General features: G+C 37.5%; 1 protein-coding gene across 1 annotated transcript in view; it reads right to left on the reverse strand.

The window, feature by feature from the left end:
• Nucleotides 1–2,256: 2,256 nt before the first annotated feature.
• The window catches only part of LOC127424474 (acyl-CoA-binding domain-containing protein 6), a 61,016-nt gene continuing 39,028 nt past the window's right edge, over nt 2,257–24,244 (reverse strand). The window contains exons 7-8 of the mRNA XM_051669740.1: nt 14,288–14,318; nt 2,257–2,693 (exon numbers count right to left, since the gene is read on the reverse strand). Of these exons, the coding sequence (XP_051525700.1) occupies nt 2,539–2,693; nt 14,288–14,318 (186 nt within the window). The 3' untranslated portion in view covers nt 2,257–2,538. The remainder of the gene's footprint in view (nt 2,694–14,287; nt 14,319–24,244) is intronic.

Here is a 24,244-nt window from a genome sequence, read left to right on the forward strand (position 1 = left end):
ATAATAAATTGAGTAACTACATTTCTGACACAAAATAGTTCCAAAAGAAGTCAAAGCTGGATCAACCATTGGCAAGCAACGCACATAAACAGCTGTCAACTCAGCTAGCAAACATACACAAGTGAAATGATACAAACGGTCAAGCATCCCAGTGCTATTACAGGAAATTCCATCACTCTTAGTACACCACTAACGGTTGTAAAACGACCAATAATCACAATGAAGAAGCCAATATTTGTTAACAAAAACAATTAATTCGTATTATTTGGAATGATTATTGTGAGATTGTGTTTTCAGCTTGTGCTTTACTGGAAGACAAAGGCGACTTATCGATTTTGTGGTATGAAAGCAGTATTTATGGAATAAACTGAAAAATCCAGAGGGCCTAACTAGCAAAGCAGGCGCTCTTTGCAGAAAAACACAGCTCAAACGAGCTGATTTCACTCATCCATTGATTGGAGCTGCCGTGGCCATTAATGTACAGCCTTTAATAGTTCAGTCTTACAAAGATAAACAGCAACAAAGACAGTTGGGATAATTTACACGCCACTTACAGCCCTAGTATACATATAAATCTGAGTAAATTCCTGCACTGTTGCCTTTGCAAAGATGACAAACACAAGCGCAAATGCCATTATCATCGATCTGTGAGCTTTTATTATAAACTTCCTGAAGCCAACGATTCACCAGCCTCCTGGGTGAGAAGGAATAAATTAACATGCAAATACTTATTCAGACAAAATTTAATCTGCGGCGCACAGACAGGAGATTTTTCTCTTGTGTGCGATGCCGCTCATTGACATCTTGTTTGGCACTTTAATTCAAGATCCATACAAATAAAGAACAGGTCATTTAACAAGGGCAAACTGTTTATCACATATTAGTATTACTGTTGAAGTGCAGTACAGAGTATTCTCATTTGTATTTGATGTAATAAAGAAGTTAATGGCCTACTGTTTTAGAATGATCTTGGTCTATGAATGGATCTCATGTTTATTGCTGCATAGGGCACCAAACACAATATTTTAATGACAACAGATACGGTTTTTTTTTTTAGATATATTAATGGGATATTTTTCAGAATTTTGCTGGCTGGCAAATTCTTAGCAGGCTGCACTTGGGAGTAAAGCACTGCATTAAGCACAGCCCAGTATGCCAGTCCTTTTAGCTGGAAAAAAAAAAAAAAAGAGAGAGAGAGAGAGAGAGAGAGAGAGAGAGAGAGAGAGAGAGAGAGAGTAACAAACCTCCGCCATCTGGCTCTAATGGTGTTATGGAAACATCCAGAGAGGCGACTTGTAAAAACGCATAAACGTTAAGTAAAGAAAGCTGAGCAATATGGGACATGATTTCAGAGGAGTCCATGTCAAAAGTGAAGAGCTCAGGGGAAAATTGAGGCACATAATGGAAACGTAATGGGCTTAGTGTCACTGTCGTGAAGACAAGCCCACAGAGGATGCAGTCAGCGGCACTGACCCTCCCCCAGTTCCGGCGGATTTATGGAAATTACCGGAATAAGGGACAAACAGCCTTTACAAACACACCAATACCATAATTCCATACTGTACATGGAATATCTAAAGCGACAGGCAGAGATCTGCAGCTCCAAAGGCCCAAATCCTGGCTGATGTTTCCTATTCCTCCACTTGGCCCTGTTATTCAATGTGTCATTTTAAAGGAATAATTCACCCAAAAATGAAAATTCTGTTATTATTTATTCACCCTCATGTTGTTCCAAATCCAAAGGACCTCTGTCTAATATGGAACACAGAAGGAAACATTTTAATTAATATTCCAGTCTGTCTTTTAAGAAACTTCTGAAGGCATACAATGGGTTTTAATGAGAAAAAATTGACAAATTGACGGACGTTGAGAGTTCGTGAGAACAACATCTCCACTATGCGGGGCCTACAGAGTAGGTTCGTCACAGAAGTATAAACCGGCTTTGAGTAAATGATGACAGAAGTTTCATTTTTGGGTGAACTAACCCTTTAAGAAATAGTATATGGATTCAGGAAGCAAATGCATGTTGTAAAGAATCCTTTTCTTTGAGCAAGAGCCAAAAGATTCTTTTACAAAAGAGATATCATATAATCTCGAAGCATTATTGTTACATTTTTCATGTCAAGTTTGGAATATATTGCAGTTGAAAGACTGAGAAATGGCCATGCTACATAAAAAAAATTCTAATAATTTAAATAATGAAAAAATAAAATAAATAATCCAAACAGGAGTAACAAAGAAAGGAGGGAGCCAGCATAAGATTCCACTTCTTTAATAGTATCAACATTAACACATTCATTGGAATGTACCACTCTGGGATGGGGGAGGACAGGTTGTCTGAAAGCATAGTAATCTGGTCCACAGCCAAATGGAAGAATCACAATGATAGTTCTAGAATGCTGACTATGTTCAGTTCTGGAACTATAGCTGATTTGACAGTAGGTATACAGTATATCATTTGGATGAGTATGTACAAACTTTTTATTGAATGGTCTGCATTTGGGTTAGGATTGGGTTTGTGGATTGATAGAGTCAGATTTAGCCTTTAGGAGCAGTGTACTGACAGAGAAGAGAGGAGATGGCGCTAGACTCTGTCACCTCCTCTGGAAGGGAGCCTTCTTGATCTTTAATTGATGGGTCAGCTCCGGCCTTCAGGAGTAACTCAACAATTTCTGCAAACTCGCAAGCTGAGGCTTGAAAATGAGAGAAAGAGGGAAAGAAAAAGGAAGACAGACGTGTTTACTCTTTTAGAACAAATTTTAAATAATGGAGAATATACAGTGGGATTCCACACTGAAAATCTGGAATACGATATGCAATTTAACCCTTGAAATAAACAAAGTTTTAGAATATTGAAGTTTTAAACAGAAAAGTTCTGATGTAAAATTAATTAGAAATATTTCAGATGCTGCTACATAGGTCACAGATCAGATAAGCAAATTTGTAACACTGACCATTTTAACACATTTGTTCAAAAGACCAGAGATCCTTGCCTCAATTCAAGCACACTAAGTACGACAACTTTATGAAAAAATCTTCTTGGACTTCTTTTTGGAAATACGGTAATGGCCCTAAAATGCCACTGTATACAGCAACAACTGTTGCATGGATGGCTGCAAATAATGTCAAAATATATGGCATAATCCAGTTTAATAGCAAATGGGCTGAACCCATAAAATTGCTGAAATTAAACTTATTAAATTCATTTTTTTACATTTAATTTTATTTACTCAAAATCAGACTTAAAAATGCATCAAATGTTCATCTATTGACAAGGCAGTCTGTAAAGATTGGAAATGACACAATGCTTGTTATTAGCCAAGCAGGCACATTTAACCACCCATATATGATTCCTATAATCATAGAATACTAAATATCAGCCAATATCAATCTATCACTACAGTTGCCTTTATCTGTGACTTCAAAAAGAACATCTTATTTATATGAAATACCTATATTTGACAATCATTTTCACTAAACACCTTAAAAAGAACTTAATCCAGCTGCCTTGTTTTTTCACCCCAACACTTAAAGTAATTGTTACAGTACATATGACGAGTGAATCTGCAGGCTGAGTGATGTAGCCTTGCACCTGCAGTTGAGCAGCAGGTTTGCGTTTGTGCCCCATTGGCAGTTTGTGCACCATTAGGAGGCGGCAGGGCCAGGGAGGGGCAGCACTTCTGTAACCCTGTTAGTCCTGTCCGCCGCGCTGATGCAGGGACATTCCTCTGAGCTTGAGTGCTTTTTCACACATTTGTCAACTACTGCCTTCTTTTAAAAAGGAGGGAAATGCTTTACATATTTCTTTTCTTAGGTGAGTGCCTGATGTCAGCAGGAAAACACTGATTGACAAGCGAGGCTCTTAACCTCATACCCTCAACCAAGAGAGAAGGGAAAGGAGATGTTGGGGGTGGCTCAGTGGTTAGCACTGTCACCTCACAGCAAGAAGGTCCCAGGTTTGAGTCCTGGCTCAGCTGGGCCTTTATGTGTGGAGTTTGCATGTTCTTTGGTTTCCAAGAACATGCAGGTTAACTGAATTGGAGACTCTAAATTGCCTGAGAGTGAGAGACTGGGGGTTGCATCAGGACTTGTGCCATGTCAAATATGCAGATCACAGATGGTCTGCTGTAGTGACCCCTAATGGGAGCAGCCAAAAGAAGAAGTACAATACTGTGTTGGAAGTAACTAACTAAAAGTAGCAAAGCTACTAACTAGGGTTTCCAACTGTCCCATAATAGCTGGGATTGCAGACGCAGCAGTAGAGACAAAGTAATCAAATGCACTTACCTAAACTGTACTCTCTCTCTAATGTTGTGCTGGGAAATCCAAATAATTAAAGTGAATCAGTTCTTTAGAAAATGTCAATTTTAATGAACTGGTTAAAATAAACAGCTCACTTATATTTAGTGTTGGAAACTCCAATTGATTTTATTGAGTGGGTTCGTTCAGACGGTTCATGTAAATGTAAATTAAATAGTTCACATAAATGTACACTTATTCATTTGAGCCAAGAGCAGCCTTAAAAGGGACTGTCCCTTCTTTTTTTAACTGAAATGTTTAGTTAATTGCTGCTGTTTATTGCTATATTTCAATAAGTATAAAACATTTCAAGTAATATAAAAAATAGGTGTTGTCAAATTTAATTCATTTATTTTTAGTATAAATTAATATGCTCAAATTCATGTTGTGACCCTAATTGTTTAAAGGTGCACTGAGTAAGTTTTTAGTTAGCTCTTACTTGTCCCATCGGTCCCAGTAGTGGCTTTGGAATCTATACTGACACCTATCGTCCTGGATACTGGGAGTTTGTTTACTAAGTGCTGCCGCTTCACACCGAATATGTTTTGTTACATTTAGTCTGTGTTTTTTCCATCTCATACTACACACATACATATAATGGACATTCTTGGATTTAATCTAAACAAATGTTTACGGCTATTTGTGCGTAGCACTGTGACAAGGCCATTTTATCTTTCCACTTGCACTCATTCTGTTTGAACTGTCTGGTGGATCACACTCCTGCTGATCAATACCATACCATCACTCAGGACTATGCTGTTGACTTAGTCTCTGTTGTTGTTTGTAGTAAGTATATTGTGTTTGTTGTTTTATTGTTTGGTTTGCTTGATTTGTTTACATGTATTTTTATGTTTGAGCATTGGCTAAAAGCGCTATATAAAGAAAACATGTTATTCATATTGTCATAATTAGTGGTGGTAACTCACCTCTAGGCTTTTAATGGGTTACTGTGATGACTGAAGCCTTCATCTAATCTGAGTAAACATAATTTTCAACATATTTCTAAAAAATGCTTGTGGTGGTGGGGGCGTGGTTGAGCACCGGCTTGTGAATGGAGAGCGAGATCAGGAGAAGAGAACGTAAGGATCATCACCTGGTAATGATTGTCTCTAACAGCTGTTTGTCATTACAGTGAGAGTTGGAGATGTATTTAAGAGCGAGCCAGACACCAGTGAGGGAGAAAGAGATACTACACGCACCCAGAGACTGTGTTGAGCTGTGTACGCTGAAAAGCGTAATTATTGAGTGAAGTGCTGAAAATAAAATTTTGTGTTATAAAATAAATACAGTTTGACTTGAATTAGCCATCTCCCGCTTCCTCCTTGCACCCCATCATGAACTTTGATACACTGGTGCCAAAACCCGGTAATTAAGGGAGGAAGAAAGCTGGCATTGATGCCTCACCTCTGGAGGACATTTTCAAGACCCTCGCAAGCATCCGCCAGACACAAAATCAGGTCCTCCTCAAGCTGCGCACCGAACAGGAGCAGCAGTTTATTGCGCTCCTCCAGGCCCAAGCGGAGGATTGGCAGGCGCTCCAGAGCTTGCTGCACCAGGAGGGTGCTGTGGCCGCGACCCCAAAGCCCGCGACCACCCCGCCCCATGTTCCGCTGGTCAAGATGGGCCCCCAAGACGATCCGGAGGCCTTCCTGGAGCTCTTTGAGCAGACGGCGGGGGCGAGCAGATGGCCAAGTACCCCATGTGTGGGCCGGTTAATACTACTGTTGTTCGGGGAAGCCCAACTCGGGGAGCAGCAGTTACCAACGGAGGACCTCCTGGTGTTTATGCCGACTTGAGGAAAGTCATCCTACAATGGGATGGCCAGACACCCGAGCAGCAGCGCCAATGCTTCCGCTCACTGATCATTGGAGAGCATGGCCACCCGTTTGCCTTTACCCAGCAGCTCTGGGATGCCTGCTGTGATCTGTGATCGACCTGGTGGTACTGGATCAGTTGATCGCTCGACTTACGAGAGGGACGGGGGAGTGGGTCCAGTGCCACCACCCTGCTTCGCTCGAAATGGCCATCCAGCTGGCAGAGGACCACATGGCGGCGTATTTGGGAGCCGGCGAGCCCTGAGATCCTTCACTCTCTCTCTTATCTCTCCTCCTTCCACTTCTTTCTGTCCTGTTCCTCCTCCCCGGAAACGGGGAGTGCCCCCTCCCAAACCAGCTCCTCAGCTCCAGGGACTGCACTACCTGCCGGTTTCACTTACCCCTCTCCGCTCTCACTCCCAGGTTGGTTGACCCGCTGCCATGGGCGTGGGTGTAGAGCCTGGGCTGGTCTGTTGGAGCTGTGGGGACCCGGGCATTTCCGGGAACAATGCCCGGTGATGGAGGTGGGGACATTGGTTACCACCCCCAACTGAGCTGGGACGTACTGCATACACGTGAGTATTAAGAGGGTACATACCAGGACTTGGTGGATTTGGGTTGCAACTAAACATCCATCCATCAATGCCTGGTTCAAGATGAGACTTTGGGTGCTAGTCACAAGGTGAAGGTAAGGTGTGTGCATGGGGATATCCATGACTGTCCTGTAGTGACTGTGACGATTCAATTTCGGGGACAAAAGCATAATGTCGAGGCTGCAGTTAGTTCCCGCCTCACCCATCTGCTAATTTTGGGCATGAATTGGCCAGCACTTTCCACTTTATTAAGGGAAATTTGTGCAGATGGGTCCTGTAACATAGCGTCTCGGTGTGGGATTTGAGATGCGCTGGCTGGGGAGGCGGAGCCGGAGCCGTCTATGTCAGCTCTGCGTCAGAATGATGTAAGGGGGTGGGGGGGAGTCTTGGCTTCCCCAGCCCTTAGAGGATTCCCCGCCGGGGATTTCCCTCTGTAGCAGACGCAAGACGAGACTCTTAGGCACACCTTCAACCAAGTGAGAGTGATTGATGGTCAACGACTTCAGCCAGATATTGCACTCGCATATGTGAAGTGCTGAAAATCAAATTTTGTGTTATAAAATAAATACCATTTGAGTTGAATTCGCCATCTCCCGCTTCCTCCTTGCACCCCATCATGAACTTTGTTACAATGCTATTCATGACTTTGTGTAAAACTTTTTTGATTAGCAAAAACTTACTAAGTGCACCTTTATTTTCACCCAATAACTATCAGATGATACTATTTAATTCTGCAATAAGAACCTCTGATTACAGAATTAAATAATATCATCTGATTGCTATATATTAAAAATATTTTCTTCTTCAACTGAAGTTAGCTGCTGTTTGCAAGTAACCTGTAGTGTAGCCAGTAGCGGTTCTAGCTTGTATGGCGCCCTGGGCAAAACCCGCTTCATCACGTCCCCAAAGTTGTTGACAGGGGGGTTGGGGGTGGTGACTGTAAATGAGAATGACCCCAAAGTTGTTGACCTTACACAAGATGCCACCCTGGGCAACTGCCCATGTCGCCCATGCCTATATCCGCCACTGAGTGTAGCTAACTACTTTTTTTTTAAAGAGTAGCTTTACTGTAGTTTAACTACATTAAGTAATTTTAGCTTGAGATGCAACAGTTTCAAAATATCTTCTCCAACACTGGACCCATGGTATTTTTGGTACCTTGATGTTTTATGTAAATACAATGGTACATGAATTTCAATATTATCAGGGTTGGGGAGTAATGGAATACATGTAACGGGATTACATATTTAAAATACAAAATATTAGTAACTGTATACCACTACAGTTACAATTTATATAATTGGTAATTAGAATACAGTTACATTCAAAAAGTATTTTTATTACTGAAGAGATTACTTTGCATTTTATTGTCATTTGTTTCATTTAATATTTAGTCCTTTCAGATGGAAAACATTTATACATATAAATGATGCGATCCAAAGTGCATTTGAACAGCGGTGAAACATTCTTATGATGTGTTACGTTCATACGAGCAGACAAAGAAGTAAGTTTGAAGTAAGTTTGGAGCAGAAGAAATAAAAATAAACCTTGTGTAAATTGTCAGCTTTATGCTAAGCTAAAATGCTATTTCCAGCCATTTTACATGCATGTTACCAGGCACGATCATATTTTTTTATCAAGAAAATTCACGTTGAAGTTGGATCATAATTACTTTTTTCTAGTAAGATCTCTGATATTAGGGCAAAAATCATATTCTTGATAATCATTTTTTTGTTGTTTTCCTGTAAAAATATCTAAAAATCCTTAAAACAAGATCAGTTTGATTTATCTTGTTTTAGAAACAACACTGCACAAGATAATTAGGTTTTCAGAGAATGTATTTTTAACGTGTATTTTGTCTTACTGTACTGGCAGAGTTTTTATAGTCCAAACAAGTGAAAAAAATCTACCAGTGCTGAAGAAGTAATCCAAAGTATTTAGAATTACATTTTACAGCATGTATTCTGTAATCTGTAGTGGAATACATTTCAAAAGTAACCCTCCCAACCCTGAATATTATGGCATTACCATCTGATATCACTACTCTTTCATGGTACTGCCACAGTTCTTTTTTGTAAGGGTTGCCTATGCGCACCATGATGGTGTTGTGGATGGTTGCCAGGTCATTAGATTTAACCTGCCAAATTAAATATTATCAAACTGTGAAAAGAGTTCATAGTGCTTAACTATGGCAAAGCACCGCAATAGCAAGAAAAGCAAATGCAAACCTGGCACCTCTTAAGTAGAAAGCAAAAAATACAACATTCCAATTTTACTAGTCTTGTCCATTTTTTTGTTACTGCATTTTATTTTCGGCACGTGTGCGAGTCCTTGGGCCGTAAAGCCCCTCACGCCTCTGGGGAGCCATAGAGGAGAAGAACAATTTACAGCGTGCAATAAACCCCTCAATTAATCATGTGTCAGCTGCATGGCCCCACACAGGGAGAGGTGGAAATGAATTTTCATTCTGTGCTATTCGTCTCCCTGAGTTCATCGCTTATGTTTATTAGTAATTTTTTTATATCCCATCCCCCCATCATTTTTTTCAACCCCTCCAAGAGATACTCTTGTTCAGGCGTCTACCCTGCCACGCGTCAAACTCGAGGACAGATGGTAAACACACACACAGAGCAGGGGCTCAGAGGACATGGAGGCTGCCCATGTGTAGGGTCACATGATAGAGGAACACTGTTGATTTCCTCTGGGACGACTGGTGATTATTACAGCTCCTATTTACTACCACACGCAACATCCACACATCCATACACAAACACGTGGCTGTGTGGATAAATGCAACCATGCTCACACACAAACAACTTCCTCTTGTAATACTGAGACATACAAATTGTAACGGTCAGGGAATAATGACGAAATTACATTACAGGATCGTATAAATACATACATCACATAACAGTAAAGAAGGTAGGGCTGGGTATTGATACAGATTTCCCCGATTCGATTCACAAGCTCTCGATTCGATCCTGATTCATGTCTATATTAGGGATGTGCATGGATAGTCGACATACGGATAACCGTTCGATGCGCCACTATTCGAATACCAAAATCACTATTCGGTTATTCTACACGTGCAAAAAAGGACTTAAATCCAACACGAACTGGACGAGTTCTGACAAACCGGATGGTTTTGGCTCAGTTTTTCAAGTATAGGGCGAGTTTGGGGCTGTTCAAACATGCTTTTGTATGCGTCTGTGCTGTTTTTCTATTACTGTTAACGCGCTGGACAGATGTCTTTGACTGTTGAGCTGAATCTCATTGTTTTTTCTTTCAGTGTCTCACACAGGATCGTCACATTTAACTTTACCTTTTTAAGTAAAGTTAAAAAGGACTTTACATTTTATAAATTAATCTCAAAACACCTGCACTGTGTTTCATTCGTTGTGCTGCGCCCTAAAGAAGTTCAGGTTGCAAAAAGTGAATTCATGTGACTGTTACACCATTAAACATAATTCCAGGTTATTTTTCAACAAGCAAAGTTTTAGCACTTTATAAATGGTAAGACAGTGTTTTTTTCCCTAATGCTCTGGTGTGCATATTTACATGCAATAATTAGACAAGTTCAATGCCATTTGATTTTAAACCATTTAAAAATCAATGCACTCGGAAGAGGCTATTTTATCGTAGCAGTGTAACTTCACCCACATGATAATACTTGCGTTTGCTGCTTCAAAGGAAATGTTAACCTGCTTTGTTTATTTTTGGTTGACTTTAATGTGAGATTTTATAATTTGAAGATCTTTGTATTGTGCTATATGTATTATAAGTATTTTATATATATATATATATATATATGTGTGTGTGTGTGTGTGTGTATATATATACACACACACACACACACACACATATATATATATATATATATATATATATATACATTCTGTATATACATATATACTGTATATATATATATATATATATATATATATATATATATATATATATATATATATATATATATGTGTGTGTGTGTGTGTGTGTGTATATACACACACACACACACACACACACACATATATATATATATATATAAAATACTTATAATACATACAGCACAATGCAAAGATCTTCAAATTATAAAATCTCACATTAAAGTCAACCAAAAACAATCAAAGCAGGTTAACATTTCCTTTGAAGCAGCAAACGCAAGTATTATCATGTGGGTGAAGTTACATATATATAGATATATATATATATACTGTACATATATTAGAGCTGCACGATATACATTATAAACCAAACAGCACCTTGTGATTATTGCAAAAAAAAAAAAAAAAAAAAAAATACAATAAAATTAAATAATAATAATCCTGTTAAAAAAACTGCATAATAAATAAAAAAATTATTTAACCTGTTTCTCACATGCTAAGTAAAAAGCAAAACGTGCAGAAAAAAGCTTAATTAACAAGTCTATGTTAACTTGGTATTGCAGTTGTTAGCAAATATGCAATAAAACACTGTTAAAATAAATATTAACAATTTAAAATAAAACAATGAGGCCTTCAGTGTTTATCTTGTAAAACTTGCTTCAAGCTTGTAAAGTAATTATTCAAGAACCAGTAATTAAATAGAGAACAGAGTAAACAGTGTTTTAAATTTTTTAGCAACAGTAGTAATTAAACATTAAAAAAATTATAATATAAAAACATTAAAAAAGGTAATTTAAAGCAAATGAAAGTACTTAAATATTTAACACTCTTTACTGTGTGACAGATCTACATTAATACTGATTTGATGCAGTAAGAATACCTGAATGCCTTTAACAGACAGCATGCAGCATATATACGTTTAGAGATCGCAATTTTTCCCGTCTGCTTATACATTAACGGCTGTGTTTGCTTTAATATCTTGTCAAAACAGTGTAGATTTAATCCCGTCTGTTTAAACTGGTAATTCATTAACAGCTGTGTTTACAATAATATCACCTAAAGAGGGGTATTTTTTATTAAAAACAGTGCAGAGTCTCATACGGGAGCGCTGCATTCATCACAAGACACAAGTGCATGTGAGCGTTTGAAAGCAGCTGGCTGTAATCAGACAGCTCAAGGCTAGCGATTTAGTCAGATCTTGATAATGCCGGTATTTTTGTAGCATAGGTGGCTATTACTGAACTGAACAGAGATTATGTCACACTCCTAGCTAATCATGGCTGCACCCTGCAGTTTGTAAAGCACTGTGCTGGACAAACATCTTTGGCCGTTGTGTTTTAGTTTATTCAGCATCTCATGCAGGAGCGCTGTGTTTTGTAAATGCCATATAAAGTTTATCAACATTTAAAATCCAGTCTTGAAGTGAATTTCAAATTGAAATTTGACCACCTTACAAATGCATGCCACTGGAATGTTAATATACATTGCAGAATCGTTGTCATTTAGAAACGAGATTGTGTGGGTGTCTGAATCAAGATCGTGATCTTTTAACGATTAATCATGCAGCTCTATTATATATATATATATATATATATATATATATGTATACACAGTACTGTGCAAAAGTTTTAGGCACTTGGGAAAAATGTTGCATAGTGAGGATGTCTTCACAAATAATGCCATATATAGTTTATCATTTATCAATTAACATCATACAAAGTCCAGTAAACATAATAAAAGCTAAATCAATATTTGGTGTGGCCACCTTTGCCTTCAAAACAGCCCCAATTCTCCTATGTACACCTGGATACAGTTTTTCTTGGTTGTTGGCAGATAGGATGTTCCAAGCTTCTTGGAGAATTTGCCACAGTTCTTCTATCTATTTCGGCTGTCTCAATTGCTTCTGTCTCTTCTTGTAATCCCAGACTGACTCCATATTCAGTGGGGACCATGCCATCTGTTGCAGGGCTCCCTGTTCTTCTTTTCTATTCTATTCTATTTGCAAAAGAAATGTTTGAGAGTCTAAAATGTATATTTCCTATTGACACACTAAAGCTGAAAATATAAATAACCATCTTAAGACAAATGTTTTTGTGACGCATCTTATGTGCCTAAGACTTTTGCACAGTACAGTTTATATATGCAGTATATATATGTAAATACTAGTAATGCATGCATGTAAACAATATATATATATATATATATATATATATATGTGTGTGTGTTTACATGCATAACTTGTACTATTTACAAGTATTTACATTGATATAAAGAACAAGTGATAAAACGGTACTGTCTCTTTAAGAATAGTGGCAGTTTAGTGAGTGTCTCAAAGAAGTGTTTTGGTTTAGAGCACATTAACAAGAGTGGAGTTGAATGGCTTCTTTCATGCATCCCTGCTATGTGTGTTCAGAATTAAACATTGCAAAAGATAATTTTCTTATTGAGTATTTTTAGCTAGTTTTCCAGGAAAACATTCTTAAAGCAGGATAAATTTACTTGAAGCAAAATGACATAAGATATTTTGTCTTGTTTTCAAAGAAATCTAACAAAATAATATTTATGCTTATAACAAGAAAAATATTTGCAAATGGGGTAAGAAAAAACTTGATTAAAAGGGCAAATAAGTTTAATTACCACATTGGCAAACAGTTTCTTGTTTTAAGCATAAACCCCACTCACTTTTGCTAAATTTCTCTGAAAATAATACTTAATATCTTGTCATTCTGCTTCTCTAGTATTTATTTTTTCCCTAGTTTTAAGGATGTTTAGGTTTTTGGGGGTTTTTTTCACCAGAAAAAAATGTATTTCACTGCACTTTTTGCTGTGATTTTTTCTATTTTATGTTGTTCTTGATCAAAAACTAACTGTAAAGTACAGACAGGGTATTAAAGGAGACATTATTCATTATCAAATGGCTTACGTGGATCTCATCTTTTGACACATATTACACATAATGAGTCAAAACAAAGTTATTCTCAACATGCAGTGTTCACCACCATACAATAAAGAAAAGTAAAAGATTGATCTTGGGTTTTTAAGAATCGTTATCGGAATGGTTCAAATGAAGTTCACAATTATTCTGAAAATCTATATTTTTACCCAGCCCAAAAAGAAGGTACATGTCTGTGCGAGCATGGGTGATTTCATTGATTTGATTTGAGTATGAGTGAGTTAATGTCTACATGACACATTCAATCATAGTTCCTCCAAGCTTTTATGATTGAATTTTGGGAATTACATAATACAATTCATCTAATGAAGTAGAAGACACAGCATGTTAACAGAGTTGACTCACATTGAAACTGTAAGTATTTTCTTATAAAAATAAGAATAGAGAGCATTGTTGCATTAACGTAATGTCAGAATTACCATAATTACGAGCTTCCAACAAATAAAAACCAGTCATGTCTTTTTCAAATTCAGAATTACAAGCTGGAAACTGTATGTCCATCTCAACAAAGGAGGTGTTAGACAGTCACGATTCCCTGTCATTGTATGGATGCAATGAAAGTGAATGGTGACTGAGCCTAAAGTTCAGCCAAACATCTCCTTTTGTGTTCCATGGAAGAAAGAAAATCATACTGGTTTGGAACAACTTAAAGTGCGTACATAATGTCAAAATTTTCATTTTTGGGTGAACTATTCCTTTATGTATTTTAATATTTTGATTGCTCTAGCATAAGACTATTCTTACCATAGTGTAGTGCAGTTTGTCCTTCATCATCCTGTGAGAGACAAAAAGTGAAAAGAGAGAGGCTGTGATTTAGAGAGAAAAAAAAAAATCTTTTTTTAAACACTAAGCAAAAGAACATCAAAGACACAATTCCATGACACATTGTCTGAAGCACGACTGGGCACAGAAACTGGATTGAAATCTAGCAAACTAATCATTCAAACTCTTGAGAAGCTCTTTAGACACTTTCTAATAATAATCCATAATGATTTTGATTACAAAAAGAATCATAAATCAATCAAACATGCTCAAGAGTCAGCCCTGCCTGTCGAGTTCTACGATCACATTTTAACCAAAAAAACAACAGGTGATTTTAGCTTTGAAGGGATTAAGAAAACAGATTATATATTGATTTACCATCAGATAAACAATCAGACAGACTTTTGAACAAGTAACCAGGATCAAAGGAGCCAGAGGTATTTGTCAGGGTGGATATATAAACCAGTTTAATATGTAGTAACGGGGAACAAGCATTTGACCTGTGTGCTCAACAAGGCTAGAGGCCATCATGCTTGAAGGTATGGGATGATCTATTCATTGTCCCCTGTAGGGACTGTGTCCGATGCATTAGCCACGGGGGCCATGGACATCACACAACAATAGATTCTTGTACAATGGGACCCAATCTGCCTGGTGTGCTTGTGACAAATTGCAACACAGCTTGTGGTGTATGTATGCAACAGAGGTGCAATACAGAGAAAGCCATATTTAGGGCAAGGATTAAGGATCCTGTGTGTGCATGGATATAAATCCAGTTGAATGCAATATTCCGTGTGAGGGATTGGGATGTTCGGTGGATGACACACATCCGCTAAATTATATTTTAATTGCCACTTCACTGTGGCTTTTCGCCCTAATAATGATGACAAATGACATTATTGTTTTGGTTAGGTGGTTGGTGGAGATAATCAGAACCCAATGAGAACTACAGAGAAAGTTTTACGGCATATTGTAAACTTGCCCCATTGACACAACATCAGCCTGCATTATCCTCTATAGATAATATCATTAACCCACTGTAAAGACTTTCACTCATGCTGCAGTTCATTCTGCCGAGCGGATTTACTGTACAAGTCATGCATGTCGTGGAACACAGTAGCTGTGTTTTAAAACCTAGTGAACTGTGTTGGTCTGGGAGAAACACACCTCAGAACTCATAGGGGCAATACAATAACCTTCAAATAACTGTGCCATTAAAACCATTTATAACGGATGTCTTATTATTTAGGTAAGTTGCTACAAACATACTGACATGCTCATTAAGAGTCTTTTTAAACTGTTGCTCCATCATCATGACACTATTTGGCCCGAAAGAGAAAACTGACAGTAATAGCAACCCCTGTGGCAACAGTGAGAATTTCACGCAAACCAACGTGGAGTTAAAGGAATAGTTCACCCAAAAATGAAAATTCTCTCATTATTCACTTACATTGATGCCATCCCAGATGTGTATGACTGTCTTTCTTCAGCAGAATAGAAATAAAGATTTTTAGAAGAAGAGAGAGCTCTGTCAGTTCCATACAATGCAAGTAAACAGGTGCCAGCACTTTGATGGTCCAAAAGTCACATTTAGGCAGCATAAAAGTAATCCATGTGACTCCAGTCAATCCGTGAATGTCTTCTGAAGCAAATCGACACGTTTGTGTAAAAAATAAATTGATAATTAAAACATTATTAACTTTTAAAAAGCACTTCCTGCCAGCAGTTGACGCATCACGTAGCTGTCACATGACGTTCACACGAGAATTCAGAAGTGGCGCTTATTTACAACAGAAGAACGAAAGTCACGCGAGAGTTCGTCCATTTCAAACAGCATCAGAGCCCTGGATAGAAGCGCCAATTTAAAGTTAAAAACTTTTTAATTATCAACTTGTTTCTTACATGAACCTATCGATTTGCTTCAGAAGACATTCACTGAGTCGCATGGATTACTTTTATGCTGCCTAAATGTGACTTTTGGACCGTCAAAGTTCTGGCAACCGTTTACTTGCTCTATAAGGACCTGACAAAGCTCTATATTCTAAAAATCTTCACTTGCTTTCTGCTGAAGGAAGACAGTCATTCACATCTGGGATGTGTGAATAATGAGAGAATTATCATTTTTGGGTGAACTATCCCTTTAAGAATTACGTCAATACACATTTTGGAACACAATGACGCAAGGACTCAAGCTTATGTAGCTAGGAGCCTCTGCATTCACATAGTTATGTAGAGTATGTTTTGGGCCTTAGAATTTGGCCAAAATTAAATATCTTACACTCAAAAATATGTAAGTCTATTATTACAATTTAAGCATTGAAATTATATAACAAATTGCAATCAAACTGAATTGAGTAATCTTTAACAAATTGTATATATTTTGAATCAGGTATAATTGCAAGTATTTAATTAAATGTAAATACTTTAAATATGTGCTTTATTTACAATGATGTACATTATTAAAGATTTCATCTCATGGAAAAAAACTTGGCTGAACTATGTTTTTAAAGCAGCATCATTTTGCTGCCTACTCTTTGGAAAAGCCTTCATATCAGAAGTATGCTTATGAGGTTTTGGAACTATTGTCTCTCATCCAAAATTGAGGCTACCACTCTTATTGAAGAAATAATTTATTTTTTGCTCTATCCGAGTGAAAATTCTGCCATACAGCAGTGAGCTAAAGCAGATTCCCCTGTGTTCCACAGCATCTGTCAATCTGGAGCTGCTAAAGTCAGATCTCATTGTTCTGAAACCAAATATCTACATTGCACCAGGGCCAGCGCTCTCAAATGATCCCAGAGTCAGATGCTATTGTTCACGGAGAGGCGCGAGAGCAACTTCAGGGGCTCTCTGATTTGATTAGCCTGTTAAACCCTTGCTAGACGAACAGAATACTGATGCTTTCTCTTTCCTCACTCTTTCTGATACAGTTACTTCTCCCAGAACAGGATAGAGAGTAATTGTTAAAGTAAGCAGTAATTAGTAACAAGATAATTGTTACTATCCTGTGGCAACTTGCTATTAGCCCCTTTGACATCTCAGCTTCTTACACTGTAAGAAGATCCCACATTAATTTACTATAATTTTACAGTTGTAATAACTGTAGCAACTATGGTATTTTGGCAAAAACTGTGTTACCATGATAGAGTTTTGTAAGGAGAGCATCTCAACTTCCCATTACTTTGGAAATGTATATAAAAAAGCAATTGGTAGGTGATCAGGAGCAAAAATGCACAACAAACCTAGCAACAGAATAACAGTGGCAGATGTGTATGTGAATGGTCGACACAAGGGATGGAGATGCACATAAATACATACAGCCATAATTAAACAGTAAAGGCTTTACTAAATATAATCTCCTTTCATTAATCTTGCGCACCAGAAACATGTACACCAGCTCTATGTGCTATGGTTCACAGTGAGCGCATGGACACAAGAGATGCCGTGAGGATTCAATAAAAAAAAAAAAAAAAAAGAAATAAAACTTTATTGTCTATCCCACTGGAGGTAGAACATTTTCTTTGACAAAAGGGTCAATAATAACAAACACATACTGTACATGACATATAATAGCACATTACATCTAAATTCCAATTTCTAATTAAAGACATTATATCAGGTAGAGGGATCAGCACCGTGCTATAGCGATTGTTAATTGCAAAGAACATATCTGGCTGTTAACAAACGTGCATAAAATAATAGTCAAAAGATCAAGCCCGTTCAAATTCTCAAATCTTAAGTAAAACCAGAAAAGAAAACTTAAATAGACAGTTCTATGTTAACAAAGGGTTTGCCTAATTAAGTTTTTAATTAAAGTTTCTGACCTGTCCCTATCCATTTCTTAGTTCCCATAGCAGTTTATATGATGGTCAGACAGTTTGTATCTGTTATAAAGCTGTCAAATTAAAATGAGAAATTTGAATATTTGTCGAATTGAAGCTAAAAATGCACTTTAGAATGCTTAAATTAGCATTACAATTTTCATTGTGTGTCAAGCACTGATGATACATTCAGACCGATCACATTCTTGGGCTAAAAGAGATGAAGTGCAATGAACAAAACAGACTAAGCAGTCAAAGACGTCCATCTAGGGGGTGATTAGGTGGAGGTCTTTGGCGGTTCTGTCTTGACTATGCCTATGAGTGTCTCGCGGCACAAGCACTGGGCATGTACATACAACTATATTTAAAGGGTTAGTTCACTCATAAATGAAAATCCTCTCATGATTTACTTACCTTTAAGCCATCCCAGATGTGTATGGCTTTCCTTCTTCAGCAGAACTGAAGATGTTTATAAGCAGATTTAAGCTGTCCATACAATGCAAGTAAATGGGTGCCATCAGGCTGCCATCAAACAGCCAGTTTGATGAACCAAAAGGCATATTTAGGCAGCATAAAAGTAATCCACATGACTCCAGTCGATCAATTAATGTCTTCTGAAGCAAACTGATAGGTTGGAATAAGAAAAAAAATCGATAATTAAAACTTTGTTAACTTTGTTAAAAATCGCTTCCTGCCAGCAATGGCACATTCATGCAAGAAGTCGGAAGTGTGCTTTGTATACAAAAGAGGAACGAACGTCATACGAGACAAACAGCATCCCAGCACTGGCCAGAAGCAACGATTTAAAGTTAAAAATGTTTTAATTATCGATTTGCTTCATGTGGATTACTTTTATGCTGCCTAAATATGCCTTTTGGTCCATCAAACAGCCAGCAGCCTGATGGTACCCATTTACTTGCACTGTATGGACAGTTGAAATGTGGTTATAAAAATCTTCAGTTCTGCTGAAGAAGGAAAGCCATACACATCTGAAATGGCTTAAAGGTAAGTAAATCATGAGAGAATTAAAATTTTTGGGTGAACTAATCCTTTAATAAAAAACACTGTGGTACCGCCAATATTATGAAGCTTGAGTCTATGGTAGTACTATGGCATTGATATAGGCTACTGTGCAACACTAAGTTGCTTTATTCAAATCCCTAACCCCTTAGTATTGAACTTGCATGCATCATACTTCAAATCCTACGCCTTGTTGAGGAGAGATTTGCTATTATTCTTTTATAAGTGATCAGACTTGCGTATTTCACCTGGCGGATGATATAACAGGAGAAAAACTCCCATGCACTTACATTAAAGGAAGTATATACACTACTGTTCAAAGGTTTGGGGTCATTTGATTGAAATATTTCTCATGATCTTAAAAATCTTTTGATCTGAAGGCGTATGCTTAAATGTTTGAAATTAGTTTTGTAGACAAAAATATAATTGTGCCAACATATTAATTTATTTCATTTTCAAAACTATCATTTTATTTAAAAAAAAAAATGTAAATGAATGATTTGGACTGAATAATAAAAAAAAAGCAGCTAATAAGTGCCCAGTATTGATGGGAACTCCTTCAATACTGTTTAAAAAGCATCCCAGGGTGATACCTCAAGAAGCTGGTTGAGAAAATGTCAAGAGTATGTTTCTGCAAATTCTATGCAAAGGCTGGCTACTTTGAAGATGCTAAAATATAACATAGTTTTGATTTAATTTTGGAATTTTGTTAGTCACAACACAATTCCTATAGATTCATTTCTGTTCTTCCATAGTTTCGATGACTTTACTATTATCCTTAAATGTGAAAAAATAATAATAATAAAGAATGAGTAAGTGACCCTAAACTTTTGACCGGTAGTGTATATAAGGACCAAAATATCATAGAGTGAATTAGGAGTGGTAAGACAACCTAGTAATCAGCCAGAACACACTAGCAACAACATAGCAACACAATAACAACCATACAGAACACCTTAGGAACTGTATAGCAACACCCTGGAAAAAACCCTAGCATTATAGTGACGAGATTTGCACAGGCAAACACCACTCAGTTATAGAGATCATTCAGGCGAGCTTACTAATTCTGAAACTGTAGTATCATGCAAGCAAAAATTAGAATTCTCAGGCTGATTTTCCCATGTTGCAAATAAAAGGAACTTTGATGTTATTAAATGGAGCATTTGAAGCCCTGCATGACAGCTCTATGTGTGTGTGTGTGTTCATGTATGCATGTGTGAGTGCATGGTTATATGTATTTGTGTGTGTATGTGAGGGGGTCAGAGACTAATGTCTCGAGATCAGTCTGATGGAATCAGGGATAAATTGGATTGTCCTCCATTTGGTTTTGAAGGGAGAAGTGGAAAAAGGCAGCTAAGAAGCCAGCTTAGCATTTCTTCCCAAGCATGCATTTACTCCATTCTAATCAAGAAACACAGGTACACTCTCAAAAAAAGGTACAGTTTAAGGTACAAGGGCCATTGCGGTGGTACCCTCAAGGGAACCTTTCTTCACCTCTAAATAAACTCGTTTTGGGTACATAAATGTACCCTAAAGTCCTACTGTGTACATTTAAAGGTACATTTTTATGTTTAGGTTCTCAGGGAACAAAAATATGTCAAAAATATATTTTTGTTTCCTTAAGGTTACAAATATGTACCCAAAACAAGGCTACCACCCCAGTAACAGCTATTCAGCTTCAACATGATCAAATGGGAAGTTGGCATGTTGTTTCCAGAAGTTCCAATACCCTAGTATCGGCCACATTATGCTGACTCACTGACAAGCGATATCTCCTATCAGACATGTTTGCATTGGCTCTGGTGTGTTAACCTTCCTTTGTGGTGCGACCAAAAGCCCACTGTGTCAGCAACGTAAGGTACCTGGGTTCAAATACCGCGTTGAAACCAGGAAGTATTTGTGCTTGCATAATCAGTGACGAGCGCAAACATTACATTTATAATCCACTGATGGTTAGGTTTGGGTTGGGGGTTCCAAAAGCATTTCCAAAAAGCTTGTGTCGCCCTTCTGGGTACATTACAATCGGAAAATGGTGCTCACACATGACCATACGCCCAAAAACACTTACCCCTTTGGCCACTGGGGGCAGTGTTTCAAATTTCGGTAAGAACAGACTGATTTTAGCTAAAGAAAAGTCAATCTTCTGTTTCCGATTTCATTGCAAGATTAGTCTGGTACCTTAAACTGTACTTTTTATTTGAGAGTGTAGGGAAAGTACTAGACCTGCAAGTTTGCCTTGCACTGCATAAAACACAGATATCTCTGTGACATGCTAACATCAAGACACCAATCAGAAACCAGTGAGAAAACCAGGATATTCATTAGATTCATGCAGAAAACCAATTCACATGCCGTAGACACAACAATGAAGACTTAATACTTAATACTTAACATGTATTTAATTCAAAGAAGGGGAAAAAATCCATATAAAAATACAGTGGCCCCAAAAAGCATTTGGGCACTTAAACCACACTTAAAAATGAATTAATGTCATTGCATTAGATATCAAAATAGAACCAAATAGCATTTATAAACAAATGTTGCTAAACCTTTTCTAGAGTAAAGTGTGGACATGTTTCACAAACGTGTGACAACCAGAAAGTTTCCAAATACCTTTTGAACAATATATTAATTAAAAATATACTGTGCTTGTGCTATCTTTCTTGAAAATAAACCACTTGGTTTGATACTTTGTTATCTAATGCAATGATATTCGTATGTTTTTAAGTGTGGCTTAAAGGAATAGTTCACCCAAAAATGAAAAATCTCACCCATATGCCATTCCATATGTGTATGACACAAACGAAATTTTTTAGAAGAATATTTCAGCTCTGTGGGTCCTCACAATGCAAGTGAACCAAAAAGTTAATGCTCCAAAAAGGACATAAAGGCAGAATAAAAGTAATCTATAAGACTCTAGTGGTTAAATCTGTATATTCAGAACCTATATGATAGGTGTGGGTGAGACACAGATCAATATTGAAGTCATTTTTTTACCATAAATTCTCCTCCCTGCCCAGTAGGTGGTGATATGCACGAAGAATGCGAATTGCCTAAACAAAAGAAGAAGAATGTGAAAGTGAAGATTTATGGTAAATAAGGACTTAAATATTGATCTGATTCTGAAGACATGGATTTAACCACTGGAGGCGTTACCCATTCACTTGCATTGTGAGGACCTACAGAGCTGAACACCTTTTTTTGTGTTCAGGAGTCATACACATCTGGGATGGTATGAGGGTGAGTAAATGACTAGAGAATTTTTTTGGGTGAACTATCCCTTTAAGTGTCCAAATATTTTTAGGGGCCATTTTACTATAGTATATCTATAGATCCTTTCACTCTCAAAAGCACTGATCTGGTAAAACTTTTTTCAGGTTGTATTTGTAAGGAAATTATGCCATGGGCATCGGTGCACTCCTAAAACTCCACCAGAACATGTCTCTCTGTGCATCACTAACATTCTATGGATTCAAACCCATCCATGGGGAATGGTCTAATCAAATTAGCCCAAACAGGAAGACTTCAAGGAGACAGAAAGTAGAATGAAAATAGATGTAGAAAAACATGATCTGGAATAAGTAGTGTATTAGGTAAAATAGAGGTAACGCCAAGATGTGGAGAAAAAGTCAAACATCCACTCCAACCAAACAGATCAGACTGTTGCTCTACAGTGTTTGTGATAGAGCCTGGCCGGTTGTACCATCTGTGAAGGCTGATGTTGCTTCAAAGGGGGCTGGCATACATTCACTGCCCACCAGGCCACTAAAAGCTTTCATGTTTTCATACCAGCACAACCCGTGAGCTCCCCGCGGCATATGGTAGGTGTGCTGGGAGCCACTGTCGCAGCTTTATCTCTTAATGCTATTTTCTAGTACAACTAAATCTCTCCCAGGAACACCCTTTCTCTCTTTATCTCCTGCTCTCTCACTCACTTTTTTTCCCTCTGCTGTTCTGAACAGAAACATTAAACAAATGGAGAAAAATGCACATGCAATTATGATTTACGATCAATTTACGGCAGGGAGCACAGAGTTTTTAATGACCCTGGCAGCAGACAGGAGGAGGGCAAGGGAAGAAAGAGGAGAGGGGGATACACAGAGGGGTGAATCGATACAACCACACAGCATTCATATGCAGATACGCTTATGATGAGCAGGTGCTATTAATCAGAGTGTGTAGAAAATGCCGCAGTTCTTCGGGCTGGTATGCATGATTGCGACATCTACAGTCTTAGAGAGACAGAAAACAATATACTGTGTATGAGTGGTGGATGCATAATGTGTCTATGGATTTATATCTTTTCATCAACATGAAGATTTTAGATTAAAATGTATATTAATGTATAAGAGAAGCTGTGTATTTCTGTTAAATTTTTAAACCATTTTTTATAAATTTCTGCCTTCAATGGTTTATTTTTTGAGGGCATGAGAAATTAATTTTTACACATTTAAAAGTACAAATACAGCTCATAAAAGCAGCATGCATAATAATGATTAAAGAGTCTGCAAAATACTATTTAAAATACAGTAGTTTTCAATGGAGCATAGCAATGAACCTATATCACATTTTCGGGTTTGGAACGTGGAAGTAAAATACAGTGGGGTAAACTTCAACAGAACTTCTATAGACTGTTCCCATTTGCTCCAACAGCAAAAGAAAAAATCCACTATTATGCTTATACAACTTTCTAAAAGAGGAAAAATATTGAGAGGGAGAGATGTTTTATGGCAGTCAGAAGAGAAAAGATGACAAATTTACTGTCACTCCCTCAGCAAACCCCATCTGAAACCACACTGCAGCAGTGTTGACTTGTTTTTTTTAATTATTATTAATGCCAGGGAAATGTAACAAATTATAGTGATATAAGTTGTCAATTATTCTAATAATACAATTGAGACAAAAAATAAAGTTTGCTAGATTTAACCTGCGAAAATAAGGCAGAAGAGCATCATCATAGTCTCTGACAGTGACAAACCGGTCTCATGAAAAGCTAAATTGTAAATTGACCTTTTTAATAGAGTGTTGGACAGGAGTCTAGCTAAAATTTGCCTGTATTCCTGTATCAGTTTGAAATTCTTTTTGTTGAACAGTTGAT

This window comes from Myxocyprinus asiaticus, chromosome 33, assembly GCF_019703515.2.
Source record: "Myxocyprinus asiaticus isolate MX2 ecotype Aquarium Trade chromosome 33, UBuf_Myxa_2, whole genome shotgun sequence".
Lineage (NCBI taxonomy): Eukaryota > Metazoa > Chordata > Actinopteri > Cypriniformes > Catostomidae > Myxocyprinus > Myxocyprinus asiaticus.